At 42.0% G+C, this 11,306-nt stretch overlaps 1 protein-coding gene across 1 annotated transcript; it reads left to right on the top strand.

Moving 5' to 3' along the window:
* The first annotated feature begins 25 nt into the window (after nt 1-25).
* mocos (molybdenum cofactor sulfurase) lies at nt 26-8,107 on the top strand. Its single transcript, XM_079688649.1, has 15 exons — nt 26-158; nt 235-324; nt 403-469; nt 563-1,207; nt 1,304-1,380; nt 1,503-1,702; nt 1,812-1,928; nt 2,003-2,383; nt 2,479-2,641; nt 2,774-2,861; nt 3,216-3,340; nt 7,000-7,096; nt 7,248-7,389; nt 7,488-7,592; nt 7,686-8,107. The coding sequence occupies exons 1-15, from the start codon at nt 47-49 to the stop codon at nt 7,785-7,787; spliced, it is 2,511 nt and encodes an 836-aa protein (XP_079544775.1). The 5' UTR covers nt 26-46; the 3' UTR covers nt 7,788-8,107.
* Nucleotides 8,108-11,306: the final 3,199 nt, after the last annotated feature.

Genomic DNA, 11,306 nt, shown 5'->3' on the forward strand with positions numbered 1-11,306 from the left:
ACAGCCCCGCGGTCTGCTCTGTAGCTCTCTAACCGAAAAGAGGTCGATGGATTTCCAAAAACTTTGCAGTTTTAACACTTTTAAGCGGTGGTGGAGTCACTACGGTTATGGGGAAAACTTACAAGACGTGATTGAGCAGGAGTTCAAACGCACTAAAGGTAATGGCTGTTCACAAGCCGCAGTGACATGCTACTCGTCTCTATATTTACATGGCTGCTCTACTCATTCAAACAGGGATAACATATCTGGATCATGCAGCAACTACACTTTATCCAGAGTCTCTGGTCAGAGACTACTTCCAGGACATTTCAAGGAATGTGTATGGTGAGAGAAGTCACATTAATTTCAACTGTTTATCTTTTTCTAAAAACTAAAAACATTTATTTGTATATGTTCAAATAGGAAACCCCCACAGCCATCACCCCAGCAGTAGATTGACACATGACACAGTGGAGAGAGTCAGATACAGGTAAATTCTATTAATACATATTTTTATCAGGGCCCCTTTGAAAAGCTTTTCTGGATGAAATAGGTGAACATAAATGTTTTGGTGTTTTTACAGGATATTGCAGCATTTTAACACCACCCCTGAGGAGTACTCTGTGATTTTCACTTCTGGATGTACAGCCGCACTCAAATTAGTTGCTGAGAGCTTTCCCTGGAGTCCGCAGTCTGAGAGCGAGGCTGGGAGTCTCTTCTGCTATTTGACTGACAGCCACACCTCTGTAGTAGGCATGAGAGGACTGACTTCTGCCCAGGGAGCAGTTGCCCTGCCTGTCTCCCCTCAGGAAGTGGAAAACAGGGCAAAAGATGAGGCTCAAGGTGAAAATGTTATTTGCCAGACGGCACATCTTTTCTGCTACCCAGCGCAGAGCAACTTCTCTGGGAGGAAGTATCCCCTCAGCCATGTGAGAGGCATCCAAACGAAACGCCTTTACCCAGCATGTGACCACCAAGGACGCTGGTTTGTGCTGCTCGATGCTGCATCTCATGTCAGCTGCTCCCCTCTAAATCTACAGGAGTGCCCTGCTGATTTCATTCCCGTCTCCTTCTATAAGATGTTTGGCTTCCCCACAGGTCTTGGGGCCCTTATTGTCCGTCACAACGCAGCAGGCATACTAAAAAAGACTTATTTTGGAGGAGGCACAGCAGCAGCTTACCTTTCTGGGGAAGATTATTATGTGCCAGCTGCAAACATTTCTGACAGGTAAAGCACTGTACAAGCCAGCTAAATCTTGGATATCCTTTGAAAGCTGCTGCAACCTTATTTTAAAATGCACTGTTTACTTTTTCGACGATAAAGGTTTGAAGACGGGACTGTCTCTTTCTTGGACATTATTGCTGTCAATCATGGATTTGAAGCTCTTGACAGAATCACAGGTGCTGTATGGAAAAACTTAAAACATATTTTAGTTGCAGAATCATAATACATATGCAATGTATTCATGATCTGCTTAAGGTTAACATCAAGCCTCGCTGTGTTCATCCCTTTTTGGCTCCAGGGGGAATGCACAACATCCAACAGCACACGTTTGGCTTGGCACGCTACACTTACATGCTGCTCTCAAGTGTTTGCCATGGCAACGGGCGACCAGTGGCTCAGATATACACCGAAGGCCAGTTTGAGAGTCCAAGCACACAGGGCGCAATCCTAAACTTCAACCTCAAAGATTCTCATGGACAGATAATTGGGTATTCTCAGGTGCATTCAATAAATAAGATTTTGTTCTATTTCACAACAGTTCAATTATTGCATATTTATGCGTAGGCAGCGCTGCTGAATATTAACACAGTTGCTCCGTTGCCCTCAGGTGGACAGAATGGCCAGTCTGTACAATATCCATGTGCGAACAGGTTGCTTCTGCAACACCGGGGCCTGTCAGTCCTTCCTCGGGATTAGCAATGAGCAGATAAGGAGAAACCTGCAGGTGAGAGTCAAGCAAAAGGAAGAATTTCAAAGTGTGTGTAGGTAGAATAAAACATTGTCTTTTCTCTCCTCAAGGCCGGCCACGTCTGCGGAGACAGCCTCGACCTAGTGGAGGGCCAGCCGACCGGATCTGTACGCGTGTCCTTTGGCTACATGTCGACATTTGAAGACTGTCAAAAGTTCCTGAACTTTATCTCTGAGTGCTTTGTAGAGAAACCAGTCACAGTGGACCAAGTGAGACTAGAGAAGCTAAAAGCGGCCACAGCAGCATCCCACGGCGTGAATGAAGATATTCCAATCAGAATAACGAATGGAGAAATATGTAAAGTAGATGGGAAGGAGAAGAGTACAGAAGCACTGAGGGGATTTGGACACCGAGACTCAAACAGCCAGGGGGGGGCTTATACTCTTACCAACATCTACATATATCCTATTAAATCCTGTGGGGCCTTTGAGGTTAGAACCAAACATTTCTGTCTTTTTAAAATATGTTTCTGTCCCCTTCTTTCCTATTTCTCTTTGCTTAGACTCTGTCCTTTTTCTTCATGCAGGTCCACAACTGGCCAGTAGGACCGCTGGGTTTACGCTATGACAGAAGCTGGATGGTGGTGAATGGAAACGGCGTGTGTCTGAGCCAGAAGAGGGAGCGGCGTTTATGCCTCATTCGCCCCGAAGTCCACCTGCCCTCAAACAAACTGCTCCTGCAAGCATCAGGTCAAGCAGTGTGTCTGCAGCTGACTAAAAATAAACACCACTTTTAGACATAGGAAGTATCAATCATTCGGATTTCCTATGATAAATGCCCTTTGTTAAAGTATTAATGTTTGTTTTTCAAATGACCTGCAGGGATGGATACCATTTCGGTTCCCCTGGAGAACAACACTCAAACGCACACGAGCTACCGGGTGTGTCAGAGTAAAGTTTGTGGTGACAGGTGAGCTGGCGGTGTTCAAACATGTGAATGCAGCTGCTGCAGGAAATACTGTGACACATATCACTCATATTTTTCACTCGTATCAGTGAATTCTCTCGCTACATTGTTCTTGCTGTGGCACTATAACGTCCCCTGCTTTCTCTTTCATATGAAATTCCAGTTATTTACTACTTTTAATGGAAAAACAATGAACAAGAGATTATATTGATTTACTATACCCGTATGACAAATTTGAAAAGATCAAATTTTCCTCCACTGATTTTTGGATTAAATGTAGCACCAGATAGTGAGCAGCATAAAACTTTGTAGATTTCCCTCGGGGCCCCCAGATCATAATCCTCCACCTTCCTCCAGGGTGGAGACTGTCGACTGTGGGGATGAGGCTGCATCATGGCTCTCAGACTTCCTTGGGCAGCCATGCCGCCTGATAAGACAAAGTCCTGATTTTACCCGAGACATGAAGAAGAAGCCTATTGGAGGTACCTGTATAAGCATCTTACCTGCTCTGCCAGTCTTATTTCTGCACTGTGGATGTATCTGTTATGCTGTACATGAGCAGTCCAAGGTCACATATCCTGTTATAACTGCCTGGCTTAGGCTGCGACCTTGCATTCCCTTCTGATGGTCACTTGGAAATGTCCTCTTTTTCTCCCTTTGCAAGTTGCTCTTTTTAATAGAACCAGTGTATTATGTAAAAGGAAATGTGCCATTCAGGCTAAGATTGGCTGATTTAATGATATACACATATACAGTGGTAGAAAGTCAAAACGTAAATACACTAAAGTACCATTTATTGATTTACTCATATTTTAGTGTTTCAACATCCATCTACTTTATACTTCTACTCCACTGCATTTCTGTGGCAAATATTGTACTTTTTACTCCTTTACATTTATTTTGCAAAACAAGTGATCTTACAGACTCTGTTTATTTGTTAATACAGAATTTAATTACGTGTATACATTATAATACATTTTACTGTCTACAATACTGTGTGAAAATAAAATAGAGCTCACATAACACTAGGTCAATGTATTTATTATAATGTAATTGTTATAGATTTAGATTTCCAGCAGTATATAAGGAAATAAAATGAGCTCCACTTTCACCATCTGCAGCATTAAAGTGATGAACATTATTAAAACATCAAAAATCATAACTTAGTAATTGATATATATATATATATATAATCCCTCAGGGCACACAAGACATGATGCAACTATTTGCATTCTGAGTAGCAATCCTTATTACAAATATACCGTCTCTTTTGTCCTCCCATAATATCTAAAAGCTTATTAACCTCTTAAGCCCCAAGCCTGTTTTTCAGGTTTCAGGCTCGAAAATGACATTCCCAGAACAAATTACCATATCTTCCCTTCTAAAAGGGTTAAATTCATAATCTTTTTTCTCAAAGTAATGATCAACCTGTGAGTTGGATGTAGAAAAGTCAGAATCAATATAGATGTTTTTTATTTTAAAGATAATTCAGATTGAACATGGTAAAAAACTGTAAATTATAGTGTCCGTCCAAAAGATATTTTGTACTTATAGTGAAAACTAACCTTGGATGATTGGTTAGTAGACTAAAAGCTTTAGGAATCCAAAGTAGAACATATAATAAGTACCCAGTATCAAGATTGATGCAAAATAAGTGATATTTGACCTTTTTAGACAGATTTAGCAAAAAACCCCTCTTCTGGTGCCATTTGGGTGGATTTTCCTTATCTCTGGCCCCCCTTCTTCGATTTTGACATGTGACATCTCTTTCTGACCGTTAAAGCGAATAGAATCGAAGGGAAATCGTCCCGCACACACTCATGTTAAATTTAAAAAAAGATGGCGTCTTCGCGCATTCAATCTTGCTACAGAGCGTAGGAATGGCCTGCTCTACTATTTTAAAACGGAATTGCAGTTTTATCGCTTAGATTATCAGAACATTTCAAAGGGGACACAGCCACATTGGATATTAACCTATGGATTAACTACATCATCGTTGTTATCGTTTTAATGCCATTGAAGACCAGTTTTGACCAGACAAAACCAAGGTAAGCCATGTTAGCGTTGTAGGCTACCTAGCGCCACATATTTTGTATATTATCAGTATGTTTTTGTTGATAACGTCGCAAGTTTGTATCTTTCAGTGTTGAGGTGGGAACCGTTAGATTCTGTGTCCTTACGATCATAAACTATGTGTTGGATGTGCAGCTAGGATAAGTAATAAGGGAGCTAGGAGCGATTTTCGGTGCAGTAATAGGTTAGCATTTTTCGCTCGGGGCTAATTCAGAGGCTCACTGTTAGCATTGTGTGTTTTTTTTTGTTTTTTTAAATGAAAAAGATCAGTTAAATGATTTTTTTCCCGTTATATGGATATACAATATTCATAGTTTATTCATACCGGCCAACCCTACTGATTTGGGCGGTAGTCTACCACTTTTGACATGTTTCTACCGCCTAACGACTTAGCTGGCTTTCCCTACCGATTTTCAATCTTCCCAAACTATAACAAATAAAAATGACACTCCATAGACACTGGACTCGACTTTTGGCGGACACCGTTTGCAGCGTGTCTGTGATCGCATCATACCAACAGTCCTCTGTGTTTCTGAAAGAGAAACAACGTGCGGACAGCGTTACCCCCGACGAGGCATTTGAGTCCTGCAGGATTTCCCCGTTAATATCAGTGTCTCGAAAACACATGTTGGCGACTGAAAGACATCCAGTGTTTGGTCTTTTCCGGAAGCATCGTTCACCTACAGTGTCTCAACTGAAAGAGGACCACAAACACACACAAAATATAGCCTAATACAAATTTGAGATTTGGGGATATTTATCTCCCATTCTTTCACTTTTTCTGACACCAAACATGTCGTTAATGTCTCTGTTTAGTGAACTGCAACAATCTGAAAGCCTGTACATTATTTATATCACACTTTATCAGTAAAAAAATGCAGGAAATGACTTTTTTAATGCAGTATTTTCTGATATACACAAAGATATTTCGCTCTGTGCAAACCTTTGACTCTAATATGTCATCAACATGAAACAAGACTATGAACCTGGCTTTATCCAATGTTCACACAAGAGTTCTACATCCTGACACATCCTTCATCTACACTGTCTCAACTGAAAGAGGACCAGAAGTTTTAAAAATATAATAAAATGTGGAGATTTTGGGATATTTATCTCCCATTCTTTTACTTTTCCGGCATTTTACAGAGCAGACATGTCGTTGATGTCACTGTTTACCAAACTACCACTTTTTCTGAAAAATGCATAAAATGATGCAATATATGTTAAATACATGGTTTATACATGTAATTACTGGGGTTCCATTTCTTCTGATTAACTAATTTGGGCGTGCACATTTGGGCGTGCACATTTGCCACGCGCAAACCTACCTCTTTTGGATTTGGAAAGGTTGGCATGTACGGTTTATTAAATATTAAGGTTCCTTAGACGTTGTTTCCTGCAAATGACGCGATTTCGGCCCCGGAACCGGGTCCGTGGGGCTTCTGCTGACAATTAGCCTAATTAAAGTTTAGATTCACGCATGTTGAATTGTGAGTGCACCCTTTTGATTAAAGGGGCCCTATTATACTCATTTGCAGGTTCATAATTCTATTTTGAGCCTCTACTGGGACATGTTTCCATGCTTTAACCTTCAAATAGCTCTTTATTTTTCTCATACTGCCTTTGCTGCAGCACCTCTTTTCACTCTCTGTCTGAAACCAGAGCCCAGTCTGCTCTGATTGGTCAGCTGGCTGGCTCTCTTGTGATTGGTCAACCTTTAAGTGATGTCCCGGCCCTTAGCCTATTCGTACAATGTTTTGAAGCGCTAACCAATCGAAGTTTGAGGGTTACGTAGTGATGTCACTATGTTGCGGAAGTAAACAAAGGAGTCCAATGGAGGGGTTTCAGAGGGGAATGTGTGGGAGAGAAACCTTTGGATTACATACCCACAAAGCATAATAGAGCTCCTTTGATATCTACAAAAAGAGTTGCACTTGTTTCTCCCTCTGTAGTACAACAGAAGCTCAGTTTTGATCCACAGTGAAGATGCATGCTGTAAAACAGAGATCAAAATGTTTTCCTCGGATTGAACAAATCACTGGAGTAATATAAACTCTTTCCTTTCTAGCTGCCACCACCACCTCCCTCTCCCTGGTGAATGAAGCTCAGTATCTCATGATCAACCGTGCCAGTGTGGAGCTCATTCAGAAAGTAATGAGCAGCAGGTTGGAACACAGGATTTGTTATTCAAAATAAGCAATGCTCTGTAGAGAAAAAAAGAATCAGGATCCGTCTACGCCTGTACATTTACATTACATTGGATCATTTACAGAGCGACGCTAAATAACATGCAATTTCCCACACTCCCTTTCTCAGGCAGGACGACTCAGAGGGCGATCAGCTTCTTGACACACAGAATGTCATTAGCCGCTTCCGAGCCAATTTAGTCATCGCTGGAGTAGAACCATTTGAGGAGGATAATTGGCCACACTTGATTATTGGCAACACTAGATTCGTGGTGAGCTAACACTTCCAGATACATGAGGAAATCTTCAAATGAATTAAAGGCAGATTGCTCTAAAAAATAACGTCCTCCTCTTTGTGATGAACCCAAAGGTCGCAGGTCAGTGTGGAAGGTGCCAGATGATTGGCGTAGACCAGGAGACTGGGGGCAGAACAAAAGAGCCGCTCATGTCTTTGTCTGCCTATCGCAACGGGAAGGTCAGCCAAAAATAATTTCTGCTCATTCGGGTGCTATATGAAGTTAAAATGTGCATGAAAAGATTAATGAGTTGTGTTTTTATATATTTGTAGGTCACTTTTGGTGTGTACCTGACCCATCAGCTACCAGAGGGCTCCACTGAAACAGGCATCCTCTCTGCTGGTTCCCTGATACAGACACAGTCCTTGAAGTAGTCATTTACAACTTGTTTTTAATCTATTTTTCCGACATCTTTTGTCCTAATCAGTACGTCTGCTCATCACGTAGTAAAACTCACCTGTCAAATACTGTGGGGAGTTTCTATTGATGCTGCTCTCTTTATTTGTCTGTGCAGCTCTGGTGGCTTTTCCCCTCTCAAGTGTCCTTTTCACACCAGAGCATTCAGATTAGATTCTATACAAGTCTGTTTTAATGGGAAGTGAAATTCATTTTCTGGATATTTTTTTAATATAAAGTTTTTTAAATACGTGCAATAAAGAAGATGTGAAGTATTAAGTGGATGATAACATCATAAGTGTACTGTATTACTGTTATTCGAGAGAAAACATGTCGGACTCGATGCAATAATCGCTGCTCACATTAAACTTAGAGACAGTTTATTCCTGTAAGGGATTATATTGCTTTTAATTCCAAACACCACTGAACACTGTTACTGCTGCTACAAATCAATAACATATATTGGTTTAATGGAAAAAACCTTCCAGGCACTGCATGCTTAGTAAATGCTCCAGAAATGGGGTGGATACATTTGATGACAAAAAGAGTATACCATTTATTCATTTATACAATTTACTTTTATTTTAGAGTTACGCAGAAAGTGCACATTAATAGACAATTCTGTAAATGTGCGTGGTGTAGTGAAAGGTCCAAAGCAAACATAAAATACATTTAAACAGGAATGCCAATACATAAACCATAATAGAAAGCACACTTCAGGTTATTTCCTGTTTAAGATAACAATGTGTATTTTCACAGGGACATTTTGGCCATCAGAAATGATGTGCTCAGAGTGACATTCTTCTACCAAAAGTAATGTTATGTGCTTATCTGATATGTCAAAGTCTGACATGTCTTTGTTATAGAAATCTGTAATGGGGCTGCTGTGTGTCACTTGGTTTTGTACTGCTTGTAGCATGTTCACCTGTACAGTATGTGCGTGCCCACATGGGGAATAGAAATGACATAAAAGGAGAGAATGGTAATATAGAGATGGATGACAAATTAAAGCCTCCAGGATATCTTCAGCACTCCTTGGTATTATTTCTCCAAGTCTCTGGAACTTTAATGGATGGATTAAGGTTATTCTTCTAATATTCCCTCATGTAGTCTTTAATTGACTGTAGGATATGAATCAAAGCATGTCATGTCAGGTTCAGATTCAGATTCAACTTTATTGTCATTACATAGTACATGTACTGGTGACGAAATGTAAGTTTAGGCATCTGACCAGAAGTGCAAAATAGCAGTGCAGGAGTCTACATAAGGAGAATAATTATACATGGAATTTGTATAAATAGAATAATTATAAATAGGCTATAAACAGATGAATATATACAGTGTAAACGGCATTGACAATAAAATATAAAATATATAAACAGGTGGATGGTGGGTATGGGCTTGAGTCTATCAGCGGGCAGAGTTCAGCAGGGTAACAGCCCTGGGGAAGAAGCTGACCCTGAACCTGCTGGTCTTGGACCGGAGGCTCCTGAGCCGCCTCCCCGAGGGTAGGAGGACAAACAGATAGTTTGCAGGATGAGAGGTGTTTTTGAAGATGTTGTGCGCCCTCTGCAAACACCGTATCCCCTGGATGTCCTCTATGGCAGGGAGTGGGACACCGATTATGCGTTGGGCGATTTTCGTCACCCTCTGCAATACCTTCCTATTGAGCATTGTGCAGTTCCCATACCAGGCTGGGATACAGCTGGTCAGGATGCTCTCAATGGTGCAGCGATAAAAGTTCACCAGGATCTGAGGAGAGAGGTGGTCTTTCTTTAGTCTCCTCAGGAAGAAGAGACGCTGGTGAGCCTTCTTTACTATGTTGGTGGTATTGTTGGACCATGAGAGGTCATCGGATATGTGGACCCCCAGGAACTTGAAGCTATACACACGCTCCACCGCCGTTCTATTTATGTGGATGGGAGTGTGTGTGTTGCCTTTCGATCTCCTGAAGTCCACAATGAGTTCTTTTGTTTTTGTTGTGTTAAGGGCCAGGTTATTGTCAGCACACCACTCAGTCAGATGCTGAACCTCCTCCCTGTAGGCCGTCTCATCGTTGTTGTGGATGAGGCCGATCACCGTTGTGTCGTCTGCATACTTGATGATGGTGTTTGAACCATGTACAGGGGTACAGTCGTGGGTGAAGATGGAGTAGAGGAGGGGTCTCAGCACGCAGCCTTGTGGGACACCGGTATTTAGGCTGAGGGTCATGGAAGAGAGATTATCCAACCTGACATGCTGGGGTCTATTGGTTAGAAAGTCCAAGATCCAATTACAAAGTGGGGCGTCAATGCCCAGGTCGTTGAGTTTTGTGATTAGTTTGGAGGGGATGACGGTGTTGAAGGCTGAACTGAAGTCGATGAATAGCAGTCTTGCATAGGAGTTGGCTTTTTCCAGATGTGAGAGGACGGTGTGAAGTGTTATGGAAACAGCATCTTCCGTGCTCCTATTAGTCCGGTATGCAAATTGATGGGGGTCCACTGTCGGGGATAGGGGGGATTTAAGCTGTGCTAGGACCAACTTCTCGAAGCACTTCATGAGAATGGGTGTAAGTGCAACGGGACGGAATTCATTCAGGCCTGCTGCAGCAGAGTGTTTGGGCACTGGCACTATGGCGGTGGTTTTAAAGCACGTGGGGACAACAGTTTGGGCCAGGGACAGGTTGAAAATATCCGTCATGACCTCAGTCAGTTGCCCAGCACAGGCCCTGAGAACGCGGCCTGGGATGCCATCGGGTCCAGCAGCCTTGCGTGCATTAATCCTGCTCAGTGTGGTGAAGACGTCAGAAGGTGAGAGTTTGAGAGGCTGGTGGTCTGCAGGGGGAACAGCCTTAGTGGCTATCTCCTGGTTGTCCCTGTCGAAGCGAGCATAGAAATCATTCAGCTCGTTGAGGAAGGAGACGTCGTTTGACGGGAGAGAGGGGGTGGTGGGTTTGTAGTCAGTGATGGCCTGAATGCCCTGCCACATTCTTCGGGGGTCGGAGTTATTGAAGTGCTCCTCAATCCTCAGTTTGTAGCAGTGCTTGGCCTTCCTAATGCCCTTCTTTAAGTGAGCCCTGGATAAACTGGAAGCCCGTTCGTCACCTGATCTGAAGGCGATGTTACGTGCTTTCAGTAGTTGGCGAACTTCTTTATTCATCCATGTCACTTCATTTACTCTGTTCTTTCAAAACAGTCACTCTGATAAAAATGGTTGCAGCAAAGTTTGTAACTGTTTTTAATCAGTGATATTTGACTTTCTATCCAAATGTATTTTCCTTTGGAATTGTACTGTCTGAACCATTCAACTTAGTAACAGTTGAGACTGATACTGTAAATCTATTATCTAATTATCTATTTTAGTTGCATTGCAAGAATCTTTCTGAATAAGGACAGGAAATACATGCTGGTTAACTGTATTGACTGTTTTTAAGGTGGCATTATGTGTAACATGTATTGTGCTTTCTACTAAAGCAGTGCTACCTTAAATCCCAGGTGCCTCCCCTTCCGCGCGATTAA

Source organism: Notothenia rossii (genome assembly GCF_949606895.1).
Source record: "Notothenia rossii genome assembly, chromosome: 6".
NCBI lineage: Eukaryota > Metazoa > Chordata > Actinopteri > Perciformes > Nototheniidae > Notothenia > Notothenia rossii.